The following is a 17,059-nucleotide window of genomic DNA, read 5'->3' on the forward strand; positions in this document are numbered from 1 at the left end:
CTGCTGTGTAGGCGTCCAAATGATGATGAGGCTTTATTGATCCGGGTGTGTAATTCTGTGTCAAGGGAGCAGCATGAGGACAAAGTGGAGCCAAGGTAAGTGAAGTGATCCACTGTTTTAAGTGGAACACTGTGTATGTGCAAACTGGTGGGGGTGGGGGCGGGGGTGTTAAGATGGGACACGACCTCGGTTTTTTGAATGTTAACCTGTAGACCAAAGGATTGGTACAGACTGGATATTGTGTTCAGGGCTTGCTGCATAGAGTCCGGGCTGTCATCAGCATACTGAAGCTCACAGATTTCGCGTGTCTTTGTCTTTGTGTGGGCCTGGAGCCGACGGATGTTGAAGAGACTTCCATCAAGGCGGTATTCCACATGGACACCGTCTTCATGTCCCATGACACTGTGGAAGAGGCAGGTGATGGCAGAGAGGAGGATGTTAAAGAGCACCGGAGCCAAGACACAGCCTTGCTTCACCCTAACGTTTACCTTGAAAAACTCTGACTGCAGTTCTCCTGTGAGCACTCTGGCTTGCATCCCATCATGCAGCTGCTGTAGGATGCTAAGGAACTTGGGTGGTACCCCAAGTTTGCAGAGGTGTTTCCAGGGAAACTCACGGTTGACGGTGTCAAAAGCCTTGCTGAGGTCGATGAAGGCTATGTAGAAGTCTTTGTGATGTTCTCGGCTCTTCTCCAGCAGCTGCCTCAAGACAAAAACCATGTCTGTCGTGGATCTGGTCTTCCGGAAACCACACTGTGTTTCCAGAAGCACACCTTCTGAGATTTGCTTAACCAATCTGCTGAGCATGATCTTGGCCAGGACTTTCCCTGCGATGGAGAGGAGAGATATTCCGCGGCTGTTGCCGCATACTGCTCTGTCTCCTTTCTGCTTATAAATGACCACAATGTTAGCATCCTTCCAGTCCTGTGGGAGGGTCCCATGTTCCCAGATGTTTTGGATCAGGAGTTGCAGGCGATGCGTGAGGATGTATCCTCCATTTTTGAAAACCTCTGCAGGGATTCCATCGGGTCCAGCGCTTTTATTGTTCTTCAGCCCTGCAATGGCTTGCTGGATTTCTGAGTAAAGTGGTGGGGTGTCCAGGTGCGTGGTTGGTCCAGAATATGTGGTTCGACAGGGTTGGTGTGGTTGAGGAGACTCTCAAAATGATTTGCCCAACGGACAAGAATCTCATGGCGGTCCATGAAGAGTGTGGACCCATCAGCTGATCGGACTGGGGCAATCGCCCACTTTCTGGGGCCGTACAATGGTTTTATGGCATCGTAAAAGCCTTGAGTGTTGTTGCAGTCTTCCAGGTTCTGGATCTCTTGCCCCTTTTGCACCCTACAGGTGTCCATATTCCGGAGGGCTTGCTGGGTTGCTGATCTTGCAGTAGTAAAGTTGGTTTTAACGGAGGGAGATCCAGGGCAGGACAGGAGAGCTTTGTGGGCCTCATGCTTGGTTTTTAGGAGTGACTGTATCTCAGCTGAGCTACAGTCAAACCAGTCCTGGTGACGTTTCATTGACTGACCGAGCACCTCTAAGGCTGCGCTATGAATAGTCTGGCACAAAGTTTGCTTAAAATTCACTTGACAATCAAATGGAAACACAGGGAATCTTCCTGTCTCCGTCTCTTCTCTCGCTCTAATTTGACCAGATTAAACGAAACGGGTCTTAAAAGACATTGCAGGGAAATTAATTGGGCTGCAATGGAAACACACACAGAATCTAGACTTCCGTTTGGTAAAGAAAGATGTATCAAGAGTATGAACTCCTGGGGGCGCCCCAGTGGATCACTTGGTAGAGCGTGGACCATTAAGGCTCTCTCCTTTGCTTTATGTCCTCCCCTCTAGCTCGCATACCTTTCTGTCTATCTCAATCTATAAAAACGCTAAAAGAAAATATTAAAAAAAAATATGAATTCCTTTCCACAAAGGTATATTCACTCATCCCCCCCTCACCATTTGAGTTTTTTTTGGAAGGCTGAGGTTGATGTAGAAACTGAATTCACAAGCACTATGATTAGCACTTAATCACATAGGTCTGATGGCTCCCAGTCTATCATCTATGGGCCTGCCCTCTAAGTTCAACACAGTTCAGTTTTCAAAGGGCGGAAATGTTCCCTACCTGATGTCCTTCAAGCTCTTTTGGAATATGCAACAACATGTTCCACAAGAGTTAAAATTATGGATGGCATGCCAATAATGTCGGCCTGGCCTCTCATTATTATTTACCTTGTTTTGCCAACTGATACGACACACGATTGATGGCCTAATTAATTCCAATTAATTATCCAAAGAAAAACAAAAACCTATTTACAAACATAAAATACACTTACACTAATTCCTTACCTATACTTTGAAGTGTAAGCTCACATAAAGAGGAAAGGAAAATAATTAATTTTCAAGTAGTTTAATAAAAGTGCAAAAACTATCCCTTCAAAGGCACAGCAAAAGGCCAGTTTCATACCACCATGTACACTTGTTATAAATAGTCTAGTATTGATGCTTCATTAACAGTACAACGTATGAAGTAAAGAACCCAATGCTACTTATATGGACTTTATTGTGGAGCAGTTGTGGAGGAGTAGGATACAGACATTGTATTCCTAGTGCAGATCATTTGTGAAAAAGGCTATATGCTTATAGGGCGATCGGTGAGTTTATTCAGTTGGTGTTGAGGTTGAATTGGCAGACTATATGTTATCCCCCCCTTTAAGGGAGTATTCAATTGAACTGGATCTTTATACATGTTACCTACTTGAAACAACAAACCAAAACAAAAATCTATCAGTTAGTGAGTCATCTGTCAATGAGCTATAAAAACCATGGGAACAACAACACCTAGGCCTAAGTAAAGAGCCACGCACCATACCAAATCGCACATGAAAAGACATTGTGATTAGGTCTCCTTCTCACACCTGCGGCGGCTGGCAAGGGTAAAAACTAGTGTTCATGGGGAAGGAATGCATGTTACTTGCAGTAGCGGTCTTACCATAGAAGCATAGGCCGCGGCTGCTTTGGGTCCCCATAGTAGGGGGGCCCCTAACCAACCTCAAAAAATAAATAAATAAATAAATATATGCATATTTTTTTTTTTTGATACACAAACAGAGACGAGTTTAAACGCAAAATTAAATTAAGGGTTAGAAAAAGGGTTAGGATATAAAGTTACCCAAACGGCTTAATTAAAAGAAAAAAGCTAGAAGACGCCGGTAAGTATTTTGCAACGCTGGCAAAGATTGCACACTTTTTTACTGCTACTGTTTGGGATACAGACAGGAACAACAAAGTTCAAAGCGTTGAACATGCCGCTACAGCAGCAGCAGCAGCAGCAAGCTATGAAGTGGCGCTGGGTGAGAAGACGTCAATAAGTAGGACTCTGTCAGAAGTGTGTGTTGTGGAGAACAATCTATCTTTTCTCTCTCTCTCTCTCTCTCTCTCTCTCTCTCTCTCTCTCTCTCTCTCTCTCTCTCTCTCTCTCTCTCTCTCTCATACATAGGTTTGTTTGTAAAATGTTAGAAATGTTCAATCTCAACTGTAATGTCAATTCCCTTACAATATCCTGTATCTTTGCGCGTAGAATGATTGAAATGTCAATCTCAAATCCAATGCAAATTGCAACCTCACTAACACATACAAAATAAATTATTCATCTCTTGGCAATTTCTATTTGCTAAGTATATGGCTGTTTGTGATGTTTTGCTAAGTATATGACTGTTTGTTGGGGTTTACCCTAACTACTTGTCTTGCTGGTTATATTGATATTGATTTGATCTTTGAAATAAATAAATAAACAGTGCTGATTTTCCTGGCATTTTGGCAAAGACAAATGTTATTGGAGCCTTATTCTCTTTTGGGTTCCATCGTGACTAGTAGTTTGTGTAGTGCTACACTTTGTGTGTTCTCTGCTTTCCATCTTCATTTTGGAGTAAAGAAGTGTATGCAGGGTTTGAAGGGGAAGGTTTTTTCTCTCATCTCCAACCCTTTCTTCAGCATAGATTAGCTTTACCTGCCTATCCACCATTCAATCTGTATTTTTTTTTCTCGTGTCCGCTAAATCTTCCACTGGCTACTTGTACAGGTGATGCAGAACGCCTGGTTTGCGGTTGGCTCTAAATGGTTTTGACTTTCTGAACCCGGCATGCGGAACACCTTAGTCATAAAGGGGTTTGCTGAGTTCTGATAATGACAGGTTAGGCAGAGCCAGGGAGAGACAGGGACAGACGGAAACACTGGTGTGTCAAATAAAAGACCCAAACCTTTACGAGCCAATCGCTTCGCAGATGAAACGGTGCTCTGTGCACTCATGGAGCTATTAGACTTGTCGACCCCAGTGTGTGTTTGTGTGTGTGTGTGTGTGTGTGTGTGTGTGTGTGTGTGTGTGTGTGTGTGTGTGTGTGTGTGTGTGTGTGTGTGTGTGTGTTTTGCAATACCGTTACAGTCCTCTGTATTAAAACGTGATCAAAAGTTTGTATATTTGTCATGTCTGTGTGTGGGGGGAAATTGCGTGTTTGTACATGTGCGTTGTTCGTCCATCGTTTGACAGCGTGAACTTATCTTCCTGCTTTGCTGGATGCTCAGAAGTATCATTCAGTGTGACTAACTACCATCCCCCCCCCCCCCCCCCCCCCCCCCCCAACCTAACCGAACCCGGCCGGGCACTCAGTCAACCAAATTTGAGAAATAAGTCTGTCACTTCTCTTATCACTAGCCATACTTATTCGACAAAGATTCCAAATCGAGTCCTCTTTCCCAAACCAACCACAGGGCCAAGTCTCGATGTTCATTAATGTGTTCCAAGGCACTCCCAAGACACCCCAAAGACCATGTTGTTATTTATCACTTGTTCTCCTACCACCAGTTGACAAACACATGAACCATGTCTGTTCTCTAGGCTGTACAGGCCAAAAATATGGATCCCCTGTATCTTCTATTGGGTAAGTAATATTTGAAGAAGCCAACCACCAACTGCCATCACCCTCTATCTGGTTGAATCCCATGGGATGTGGTACCTGGGTAGAGGGTAGGGCCGGCTTGAATACATAATTTCAAGCTTTGAAGATTCAGTGAAGAAAATAATAAAGAACAAAAGACCATTCATATTGTGCATCTTTCACTGCCTGAAACGAAGCAGGCGCCGACCACTGCTTCAGAATCTAGTTATCGTGGACTTGGTTACGGCAGAGCTTCAATGCAGCCTCATATTTTCCCAACACACTGTTTCCAAAGTATGAGAGTGGGCCTACTTCTAATTATCCGAAAGCAAATAGGTGGTTTGAACATTGCACAAGGTTTTGAATCAATTTCACAGAAGGACTAGTGCCATTTACCCGGTGATAAATCACACAGGCGGTATGGAGGGCGGATCGCCATGAAGGAACAAACATCACTACCTGTTCTGTTCAATGCTAGCCAAATAACTAATAGGTTGTTGTTGGTAGGTAAAGCTTTTTGGGGCCTTTTGGACATGTTCGAACATTAAAATAGCATTAAATAGCATACATTATAATAGCTGCTATAACGTTAATTACGTACGTAATACATGCTTGACGGCAGCTTTTAAAAAGACATATATCAAAAAAAAAAAAGTTTGTTTATTTAAATAAAATAGCAATTAAAATACAAATAAATTATCAAATAAAAATTATGCAAAATGATAGTGCACTGCTCGGGATGCATTGTGGTGCATAACAAGTTGTTGGAAGACATTACCTGTTAAATTAGTCAATCTGGGGAAAGGAGGTCAGACTGGCTGTAAAATGTATCTGTCGAACCATGTATGGAGAATTTTATCTTTTCAAACTCCAAATAAGACATTGTATCTTGTAGCCATGAAGTTTGTAATGGGGGCAGCTTGTTCTTCAATGATAAAAGTAATCTCAGATGGGCTATTAGAGAGGGAAATATACAGAGGTGGATTAGGGCCATATGTGATAATGTCTTTGGAGTTCTGACTTTTAAGTCAGAATTGTGACTTTAATCTCAGAATTATGGGTAGGCTATTAGTAAAAGGTCAGTGAGAGTCACCTGGCGACATACAGAATGGGAACTACACGCTGACATACGGAAGATACGGAACAGGATTAGGGACAAATTAGCATTATATTTTTGTTTTGATTTTTGTCTCAGAATTCAGATTTTAAACTCTGAAAAAAACAAAAAAACACATGTAGCCTTAATCCTGTTACGTATAAATTAGATTATCTTTGCTCGCTTTTTCTAGCTTCGGGTTGACCACATATAGCAAACTGTGGGGTTGGTTCTATCACATATCCTAGAACCTAGGATTTCCAGTATCCCACCAGTCCTGGACATGACCAGAACATATGATTGAGATCACAAGGAGCCTACGAACATCTATTACTAGCTATATTCAGGTATATATTGGCATGTCTAGCTTTAATGCAGTGTGCTCTATGAACTATTTTAAAGCTGAAAGCTGGACAAGCTTTGATCCCCTCCAATGCCTAAGACCACTGGTCGTCAGACATGATAGTGCCGAGTTCTGTTTCCCATTCTGTCTTAATCCTCAGCCAAGCCTGATGTATCCTGAGGTAGGAAGCCATATAAGAAAATTAGTAATCTTTGTCACCAATGAAAGTCTGTAAATTCCCAAAAACGGTGGGGCATCAGGAAATGAAGGTATGTTGGATTTAATGAAATCTCAAACTTGAAAGTATCTGAAAAGGACTGATGGTTGTAGGTTGAAGGCAGTAGATAGCTAACTGAAGCTGGAGAATGTGCCCTCCCTGTACAACTCGCCAATTGTGACCTTGTCTGTCCCAAAGAGAGAATCTGGCATCGATCCGAACAGGTTTGAACGGCACATTATTGCATATTGGGGTATTACGGGGGAGAGTGTTCCAGACAAAGTGTTACTGTTTGATTTGCAGCCAGATTCTCAAAGTGGATATGACCATTGGATTATCTTTCTGTTGTTTGGGCTTAAGTCTGTTGGCATGGCATACCAAAGCTTTTAGGGAGAAAAGTAACATGAATGGGATTCCATTTGGCACCACTGAGTTCAGGATAGAAGCATCATGTATATAATTATTTGCATTATGGCTGCCCAGTAGTAAAGTAGCAAATTTGGTAACCCCAACCCTAAATTTTAATAATCACTCTTGGTACTGGGTGTCTCTGATCAATGGAGTTGGGAGTAAAAGCAACTGAAGATAATTCAGTAATCCCAGATGGGTCAGTTAATATTTTACCTGAGGTGTTTTCGACTAATTGTTGTGAGGCTAACCCACCCTCCAGCTCATGTGCAAGAAGACACACGCCTTTTCTCAATGTTCAAAACACAACAACAACAACAGCAACAAAATAATGGAGCCCCCACCCCCTTTCTTAAAGTTTAAGGTTTAAGGTAACAATCTTGACCCACAAAGAGTTACAGTAACACATGTTTTACTTACGATGTTGCTATAACCCTTTAGTAAGACTGCGGGGGTTCGCTTGAATCGCAATTTAAGTGTTAAAAATGTATGGACTCATAAACTACGGGCGATATAGACCGGATAAGAAAGTGGATAAACCACTTGTTGATCAGTGATGCAAAGCGCAGCGGGGCCGTGCAGAGAGAACCTTTGGGTGTAGTCTGAACTTGACAGAGATGGATGTGGATCATCTTTTAGCCAGTGTGCTGTTCAGATCTGGAAAGATGACATTCTTGAGGCCCTGATACATGAGCTGACCTCTCTTCCTTGCGATTGCGAGGAAATGCTCTTTCTCTCAGAAGCGTAGGAAACCCGCGGTGATGGGTCTGGGCCTCCCTCCCTCAGCTCTCAGGTTCAGCTCACAGGTTATCCACCAGTTTTTCGAGGTGCTTCAATCTGTCGCTGTGATCCGAGAGGCAAACTTCCATTGCAGTGATGTGAGGCTCACAGTCTTCAGGCTAATTATGCACCAAATCCAGTGATATTTATAGTTATTGGCGAGAGAGCGTTTTTTATCTTATTATTTTTGATATTTTAAAGTATACTTATGAATACATTCTTCTTCATAGGCGTCAATCAGTGGCAGCTAAAGAGGGAGCTCCGTTCCCTGGCCTTTTCAGCATCTCCAGTGTTAGCGGCTAATTGTCCCTGGCGCCACCCTACAATTGAAGGTAGTCATTTAGATGCATTACATGGCTGAGGTCCTAAAGGCTTTGAGCACAGCCCATACAGGAGCCAGGTGAACACACACACACAGGTTTGTGTATGTGTGTGAGAGAGAGAGAGAGAGAGAGAGAGAGAGAGAGAGAGAGAGAGAGAGAGAGAGAGAGAGAGAGAGAGAGAGAGAGAGAGAGAGAGAGAGAGCGAGAGAGAGAGAGAGAGAGAGAGAGAGAGAGAGAGAGAGAGAGAGAGAGAGAGAGAGAGAGAGAGAGAGAGAGAGAGAGAGAGAGAGAGAGAGAGAGAGAGAGAGAGAGAGAGAGAGAGAGAGAGAGAGAGAGAGAGAGAGAGAGAGAGAGATCAAGAGATTCCTGAGATAAAGAGATTCCTGTAGTGTCACAAAGGAGGTGTTAAAATAATAACCCTGTAATAACAGATGACGAATAGTTGTTTGAGTGTGTGGCCATAAGCCATCAATATACATTTTCATTATCAGTAAAGAAATTTGGAAAACAACATTATCATTTTCGGATATGTGCTAGCTTGGTAACCATACACAATTTTATTATAGAAGAAGTTATGTTAAAAGTTATAAGGATGACATAATAATAAGAATAAGAATAAAAACAATAACAAGAATAAGAATATGATCAACAACCTAGGATCCAGGCTCCACGTTGGTTTATTCGTAGTTTTTCAAACAGAAGTTGCGCCAACGCGTCAACAAGTTGGAACAAGTTCACGTTGTGTGTAACTAACATCCTATGCCATCGCTGCGTGGAGTGCCATCAGCAAGACCCCGCTAGAAAATCAAGGTATGACTTGCTGTTCTGTGCGTGTGTGTGGGGGGGGGGATCCAATACTCACAAATAGGTATTTTAATGACAGTGTAAATACTGTGGGACTGCAGGACAGCCTGCCAATTACCCCAGCTCAACATTTCCCCACTTCAAAGCCCCGGCTGTAATTACGGTGCATAAGGTGTGCCGTTCCCACTGCACCAGAGGCTCGGGCAAACGCTGCAGCCCCCACACGTCCACGTGCACCAACACGCACACAACCGCACACGCGCACACGCACCCACCTTTACTCATACAGTAGGAGGATGAAAAAACAACGTTCGCTCACACTCAGACAAATTGCTTTCCCTTCTATTAAGCTCTGAAGACATTAGGCTTACTGGAAGTATGTGTAATTGTGCAATGCCTAGGAGAGCACCCTGTTCTGTTTCCAAAGTATCTTCCCCCCACAAAAAACTACACAGACACACACACATGGTGCTTCGTCCCACATGCTTGTTTTAAAAATAAATTAATTGTATTGTGTCGAATACACTCCAGTTTATCAGGTAAAAACAGTTCTCACAGGCTTTGAACTTAATCCAACTATTTTGAGAAGATTTTATTATTTTTAAGAAATAATATATTGATGCATCAGTAACTGGTAAATACGAGCCCACGCTCAAATAATATATAGGACTATAATATATTAGAATATATGAGACATTTTTCCGCCTGGATTCAGTCCCCATTTTAAAACCTTGTGTCAGTTGTTGTCGTTATTTGACTGACATTTGCTTAAAAATCTGGACACATCTGGTTTATTAGATCTCAGTTCTTTTCTTATTGCATCTCAAACGGTCAATCATAGCATATTGATTGACAAGCATGAAAACTGGAAAGAGCTTTCTGCTACAGCACTAAGCGTATTCAAGTCATACCTAAAAGACATCTGAAGTTAAACTAATTCAAGTTCTACCTAAAAGACATCTGCATATCTGGGCTGGAGAAAAATGACACATGGGTTCTCCAAGGATCAATACGGGGCCGCTTCTGCAGTCTGCATTTCTCCTACTCTTGCAAACTCTGAAAAGCAACATTATATCCTACCATGACTATACAGGTGATAGTCAAATGTAAATGTATTCATAACAGGAGACCTTGGTCCAATTGATTCAGTCTTCAAATGCATTGAGGAAATAAATGACCTTTGAGACAAAAAAACACGTCCGAAATCTTGCTATATGTATGGACACTGACTAAAACTCAGAAAGCCTCATGAAGATCATGATCAAATTGGCCTACTATCCCCTTAAAAATGACACAAAGTAAGAATTGAAGGGCTGATGTCCAAAAAATACCTTGCTTTTATTTTTGGTAGGTTTTACGACTGTAATGTGTTTTCAAAGGTCGAAGGTCAAAACGTTGGTCAGCTGCAATTCATCCAGAATGCTGCTGCTGGAATTTGACTTTAAACTAAGGCACCGCAACCAGAATGCAATGAAGAGGAAGAATTCACAGCCGGCGTTGTTGATGTTTCCTCTTTTGAGGAAACATCATCAATCATTGTCCATGTCAGATGCATTCTCTCATACTGGAAATGTCTTGTTTAGGGACAATCTTCTGTTGTGTGCTACATATGTGAAAGAGCAACACCAGACATTGACTGGACCTGATTCTCTGGACGTTGTCCGGAGCTGATGGGTGAAAAAAAAAACTAAAGAAATCCGAGCAAGTTAAGATGACTGCACTGGCTTCATGTTGGCCAGAGAATTGAGGTCAAAATATCACTAATAGTTTCTAAAGTGCAAAATGGTTAGGGACCAGAGTATATCTGTGGTCGATTTGTGTGTCATGTGCCCACTAAATCTCTCAGCTCATCAGGCCTGCTCACTGATCCTCCAAAAGAAGAGAAAATAAGCTTATTCTTTGTTTGCACTACAGACCTGGAGCAAACTCTGACCACATGTGAGGTCTGTCTCAGCACTTTACTCTTTTCAACCAGGGAAAGATGGGATATAAAACGGCTAGTGCTAAGAAGAATGAAAGAAAGGTATAAGCAGGGGACACACCAGGAACACTCAGCCAGAAACCTTCCACTGAACTTCCTGAACAGGGACTGACAAGGTGCCGGAGGGCAAGTGGAGGGGACATAACCACAGGGAGACAGAGGGCGGGGGGGGGGGGGGGGGGGGGGTTGAGAGAGAGCAGCAGAGAGGGAGAGAGAGGGACAGAGAGAGGCCGAGGGCAGCAGCAGCAGAGTGGGCGGGACGGAGAGAGAGCGAGAGAGTGGAACGTCAGAAAGAGGCAACAGTTTCTTCCCCGAGGAGTCAGTCCTTTCATCTGGCCGCTCCCTGGCGCCTCTGCAAACCTCCCATTGTCTGTTGAACAGCCCCACATAAATAAGGCCGTCTGCAGTCCTCACGCAGCCACCAGCGCCATACCTGCTCACGGGAAATAACCTTGTGCAGATGACCGTGCCCCAAACCGCTCTTTGTTTTCGTTATTTATCTATTTCAATTATTTTTTTCTTATGAAAAGGAATGACATCATCATTAGCTTGATTATCCGTCAATCAAACACATCGGTAAAAAGAGATGGAAAGGGTGAAGCAGAGTAGCGCCACACAAAGACGCCAATTAAGTATTTAATTCAGAGTGTTACAGTTGGATAACAGGGATTTACTTTACTCCCCTACTCACAAACGTATCTACAATGGGCAACACATCTAGAGCAATAGTGGTGTTACAAACCGATATAAGTGGAATGCAGAAGTCAACAGTAAGTCTGTGTTACGGACTCTTACAATACAACTGTGTCCAAGGGGTTATGAGTTGCAGCTTAACTTGTAATTATTATAGCACAACAACAAGGAGGCTTTGTAGTCAGAACCAAGACGGAAACTTTTCTTATTTTAGAAAGGCAGCAACTACCATACACACTCCTTCCAGTCTTACCTTTCAAAAATAATGCCAGAGACTAATACACCCCTTAACAGCTGACTAGTTGAATAATTCAATAAGCATTTTGGCAAAAATGTAACTCAATATAATAGATGACGTAACGAGTTGTAAATTAATGCACAATAGAGTCAATGTGCGCAAATGTCAATAGAGTTCCAATTGTTTTACCAGTTTACAGCTTTTGCTTTACAATGATAACTTTTGCTGCTTTAAAATAAGCAGATAAAAATGTCCTCAAATCATAGCAACGGCCCTACATGTAAATTAAAAAAACACTGACCTATAAAGTAAGAATTCTGACTTTAATCTCAGAATTCTGCATTTAAAATCAGAACCCTGACTTCAATCTTAGAATTCTGACTGTATTCTTAGAATTCTGACTTCAATCTCTGTATTCTGATTTGAAAATCGGAACTCTTTTTTATCCTGACTTTAAAGTCAGAATTCTGAGATTAGAATCTGAACTCCAAATTGTTTTTGTTTATTTAGTTTGAGATCAGAGTTTAAAGTCAGAATTCTGAGATTGAAATCTGGACTCAAAATTGTTTTTGTTTATTTAGTTTGAGATCAGAGTTTAAAGTCAGAAGTCTGAGAAGCAAGCCAGCCTATTTTTTTCAGAATTCTGACTTTATTTATTCTGATTTTAAAGTCAGAATTCTGTTTTTGAAGTTAGAATTCCAAAAAAAGAATCACATGGGGCCCTAATCCTTTTCCATAGTATGTAATCAATGTTGAATGAAAGGTAAAATAATAGGCAGAACGTTACGTTCAGACGGATTATACATGCCCTCTGTTTGTAGAGTAATGTTTGGAAATAGCATCTGGCTAGCTGTGCTAAAAATGGGCAGTTTCCATCTCCATCTCCGTCAGAAACAGTGAACATGCGTGGACGGTTGTAACCGTTACGGATTGCTTATTTTAAAATTGTAACCATTTCTCAACTAACATGTTATGTTGCAACCAAAAAGTAATATAAACTAAGGCTCACCACATATAATGCTCACAACGGAGAACTTTAGTCGATCTAAAAGGCCCAACATGCGACATGTGGGTGACAAGACCTTGTGTTTTGAAAAAAGATAGATAGCCTATTATGAAGTGACATTCAAGGAAGACATATAGCCTAATTCGTTGCTTTCAAAACTTGGGTGGAGCCTGGCAACGGCAAATACATTCATTGAACTATGCTCAGTTTCAACGTTTCTCTGACTGAAAGCTCTTAAATTATTAATAACGACACGACCCTCACCCCACCACTCTTTAGTTCTGCAGTAGCCTAACTAAATCAAGTGTGTGTGTGTGAGAGAGAGAGAGAGAGAGAGAGAGAGAGAGAGAGAGAGAGAGAGAGAGAGAGAGAGAGAGAGAGAGAGAGAGAGAGAGAGAGAGAGAGAGAGAGAGAGAGAGAGAGAGAGAGAGAGAGAGAGAGAGAGAGAGAGAGAGAGAGAGAGAGAGAGAGAGAGAGAGAGAGAGAGAGAGAGAGAGAGAGAGAGAGAGAGAGAGAGAGAGAGAAGAGAGATGGTTCTGCCGTTCATCATCTCTAGCGGTGGAGTTTGACATTCGACGATTGCTCTCCAAAGTCCTGTGCGCTTTAGGAAGCCAATCAGAATGCAGACGGCCACACACAGCAGGAGGGCTCTCCGTACCTCCGACAACATTTCAGTGCGGCAGTGATTGGTCACCGTTGACCTGTTCCCTGAGTACGCGCACTTGACAGCACCGGTCGCCCATTTGACTTCACACCCAACCCAGGAGGAGGACCACCTGACTTTTTTCGGAGCCATCGCTTTACTCGGGCGCTGGCTTTATTTTGCTGGATTTGAACTTTTGTGTGTATTTATTTGATCTTTTTACTTTTATTTCTGCGGAATCTCGAATGGGCTCCCGTGTCAATGCGAGTGGCGGCGAGGAGCTAGGCTCTCCTGAAGACACACGGCTGGACTCAACAGAGAGGACGATGGGGGAGAGTAAAAGTCCAGTGCTGAGCCGCCATCCGTTCAGCGTGGAGGCTCTCATGTCCGGCAGCAGGACGCGCCGAGGTCCCCCCCACTGCGTCGGGCTCACCGGCGGGAAACACGGGGATGGACCTTCGCCGACGGACCTAGTCCACACTGGCCGAAGCTCTTCCTACTCCCTGTGCGGGGAACACTACGGTCCGGCCGAGGGGAACCCAAAGCACTTCGTGTCGGTCCCGACGTCTCCGGTGAAGTCCGAGACGTCAGAGTCAGACGACTGTGCACCTTGGATCATAAACGGCACTTTCTCGTCCCACACCGGTAAGTAGGCCTGGCTACCACCACTTTTGGGAGTTTTTGTCGAGGATTATAAATAGTTGTTGGTTAATGGGAGATATGACGGTTACTCCTCATCTCCGGAGCACAGCGTCCAACAGGTGGTCAGGTGGAGGCGTGAAGTAGGAGTATTTAGATGATTATAACTACCGACTGTGCTCATAAACATTAATCTGGTACTATCTAATGTTGCTTAACATACACATTTCAACAATGAAAGGTTTTTATTGTGTAAGAGATTTGGTTGTTAGAGACTAGAATCATCTTGTAAAAATATAGATGCCCATGCTCTTGATTCAAGAGCCCAGTATTCAAATAGTTTTTGGAAATTAAATTCGAGTAAAACATGTTATTTTCTATTTAGATTGATACATTTGACTTGTTGTTTTGTTGAGTCTTGGCTTGTGTTTTTTTTTTTTTTTAAAAGTCCAAACTTTCCTTGCTTAATGCTTTGATATGAGATACATTAGAAAATGAATCAATATCAAACCTCATTTTACCGGCTTGTGGGTTTCTTTAATTTAGAAAGTAAACACCTTTCCATGTTAACGTCAGATAAATATGAAGCTGAAACAATATCAAACCAATTTTTATTTGATGTTCAAAGTGTTATCTATCTATCCCTCCCCCCCAGGTCTGGTGAGCCCCAGCTGCCCGCTGAGGAAACACAAGACCAACCGTAAGCCGCGGACGCCCTTCACCACCGCCCAGCTGCTGGCGCTGGAGCGCCGCTTCCGGCAGAAGCAGTACCTGTCCATCGCCGAGCGCGCCGAGTTCTCGTCCTCGCTGGCGCTCACCGAGACCCAGGTGAAGATCTGGTTCCAGAACCGCCGTGCCAAGGCCAAGCGGCTCCAGGAGGCCGAGCTGGAAAAACTCAAAATGGCCGCCGACGCCAAAACGGCGGCGGTGGTGGCGGCGAGTGCGGCGGGGGCCCTGCACAGCGGCTTCAGGCTGTCCCTGCCCCTTGGTGCCATGTCGTTGTACGGACATGCTCACACACACTCGGCCTACCACCACGGGCACCACCAGGGCCCCCACAGAGCCCTGTGGCCCCTCGCCCCCCTGGGACTGTACTCGGCCCCCCTGGGCTACATGTACCATCTGTCGTAGCGTGGGGCCGTGTGTGTGTGCGTGTGCGTGTGTGTGTTTGTGTGCATGTGAGTGTGTGTTTGTGAATTAGTCGGTTCAAAACGATCTGCAGTATTGTGAAAGGGAATCATTGAGAATCGATCGGACCCTTGCTCGGAACTGGAATGCCCGTTCACTACGACAACAAAGCTTTGCTTTAATCAAGTCACACATGGACTGCTTCCTTACCATGAATGAAAATAAATATCAATTCCATAATGGATATTACATATCCATTTGTTTCAGGATGTGCATCTTTACGCTCTGTTTCCACTCCTAGCTTGCTCACCGAGGGAACGACATGCAGTCGTTCCCTCAAAGGACTCTGAGGAAATGTTTTTAATGCAACAGATGCAGTGCCTTTCACCTGTAGCCTTCCTGTCTTTTCCCAGAAACGTCACCTCAATGTGCCTCCCATGTTCTGACCCTCAAGTGGGAAGGATTAATGGCCAGCTGGGTTCCTTTGAAATGTATTCACAACAACGTCTTCACGTTGAAAAAAAGTAGCTTTCAGTTAAAAAACAAGTTTGTAGAAAAAGGGGATCAAATGATTGCTTCTCCATTGCTCTTTAAAACTAACGAGCGCCATTTAAAGTCTGTGGAGGAGAGCGTTTCTCTGTTTAAGAGCAGCCGTCTGTTTGCCTGTTCTGATCCGTGGCTCACTTCAGGGTCTGTCTGTGCTAAAGGGTTCAGGGGACTTCCACACTCTGCCAGGAGGAATTTTGTGGAATCATTTTAGGGAAGCTGCAAACGACTTCTGCCAACCATCTCATTTGCTTATGTCAGTTATTCAGGGTCATCAGGCTGTTGTTCTTCTCCTCAGGGTGTCTCGTTAAGGCAGCTCTTGCTCTGGGCAACACATCGACTTATAGCATTATTTTGATATTTCATGTTAATTAAATATGAGAGTTTTAAACAAAATCCAAATCTTCCTTACATAGTCATTTTAGTTATGTCAAGGTTTACCTTGACCTGAAAGCAATATTAACCTTTAAAACAGTGGCTCACTAGATCAGGTTATTTAGAAATATTTATTTGTATTCTATTTTTATTTTGCGGCGTATAATTGTCTCACATTCCTTATTTATGATACGGTTTTAAAAGGACAAATATTTTCTGATCAGATTTGAAATCTTTATTTTATTCCTGGACGTGCCTTTGGGATGGGCTTCTTTCTGCCATGGAGTTATGTACATAAGAATGTTTGTTTGTCAGTCAAAAGACAATAAAGGTTTGTCTCAACAGACGCTATCTATTTTATCACACAATGTGTCAATATTCTTCGTTACAAAGAGCTTTGTGTGTGTCGTGTGTGTTTCAGTGTGTAGGTGGGTTTGCATCGTGTGTGTGAGTCTGAACGTATGTTTGTGTCACGTTTGTGTATCTGTGGGTTTATCTTTTTATTCATGCTGATCGAGGTTAAGGGCATTTTACACACCATAAAGGTTACATATAAATGATCCACCATAAAGACACGGTTCGCGTTGTCATGGAGTCGTCATAGCGACAGAAGATTTTATTCCTTCCCTTACAGACAAAAGGCATTACAGATAGAGAGAGTTCTGTCGCCCAGCTAGTACTAGTTCAACATGCTGTTTTTTTAAAACAATGCAGTCAGACAAACACAAGACACGCATGAGTCATTTGACAGATAAGTGACTGTAGCACTCGAGTTCCTCCTCTGAGTGGAGCGGGTTACCTCGGACTGTATCTCCACCTCAGAGCCAGACTGAACCTCCACCCAACACCACCACGGACCTCCACCTCAGAGCCAGACTGAACCTCCACCCAACACCACCACGGACCT

The 17,059-nt window shown here is 43.2% G+C and overlaps 1 protein-coding gene across 1 annotated transcript; it reads left to right on the top strand.

Moving 5' to 3' along the window:
- The first annotated feature begins 13,375 nt into the window (after window positions 1–13,375).
- LOC115546462 (homeobox protein MSH-D) lies at window positions 13,376–16,517 on the top strand. Its single transcript, XM_030359948.1, has 2 exons — window positions 13,376–14,109; window positions 14,759–16,517. Exons 1-2 carry the CDS (start codon window positions 13,710–13,712, stop codon window positions 15,232–15,234), a joined length of 876 nt encoding a protein of 291 aa, XP_030215808.1. The 5' UTR covers window positions 13,376–13,709; the 3' UTR covers window positions 15,235–16,517.
- The last annotated feature ends 542 nt before the right edge of the window (window positions 16,518–17,059 follow it).

Source organism: Gadus morhua, chromosome 7, assembly GCF_902167405.1.
Source record: "Gadus morhua chromosome 7, gadMor3.0, whole genome shotgun sequence".
In the NCBI taxonomy this organism is placed as follows: Eukaryota; Metazoa; Chordata; class Actinopteri; order Gadiformes; family Gadidae; genus Gadus; species Gadus morhua.

Coding starts and splice junctions, on each gene's coding strand:
- LOC115546462 (XM_030359948.1), top strand. CDS start 13,710: ATGGGCTCCCGTGTCAATGCGAGTGGCGGCGAGGAGCTAGGCTCTCCT. Junction 14,110..14,758: donor CACTTTCTCGTCCCACACCG/GTAAGTAGGCCT, acceptor CCTCCCCCCCAG/GTCTGGTGAGCCCCAGCTGC.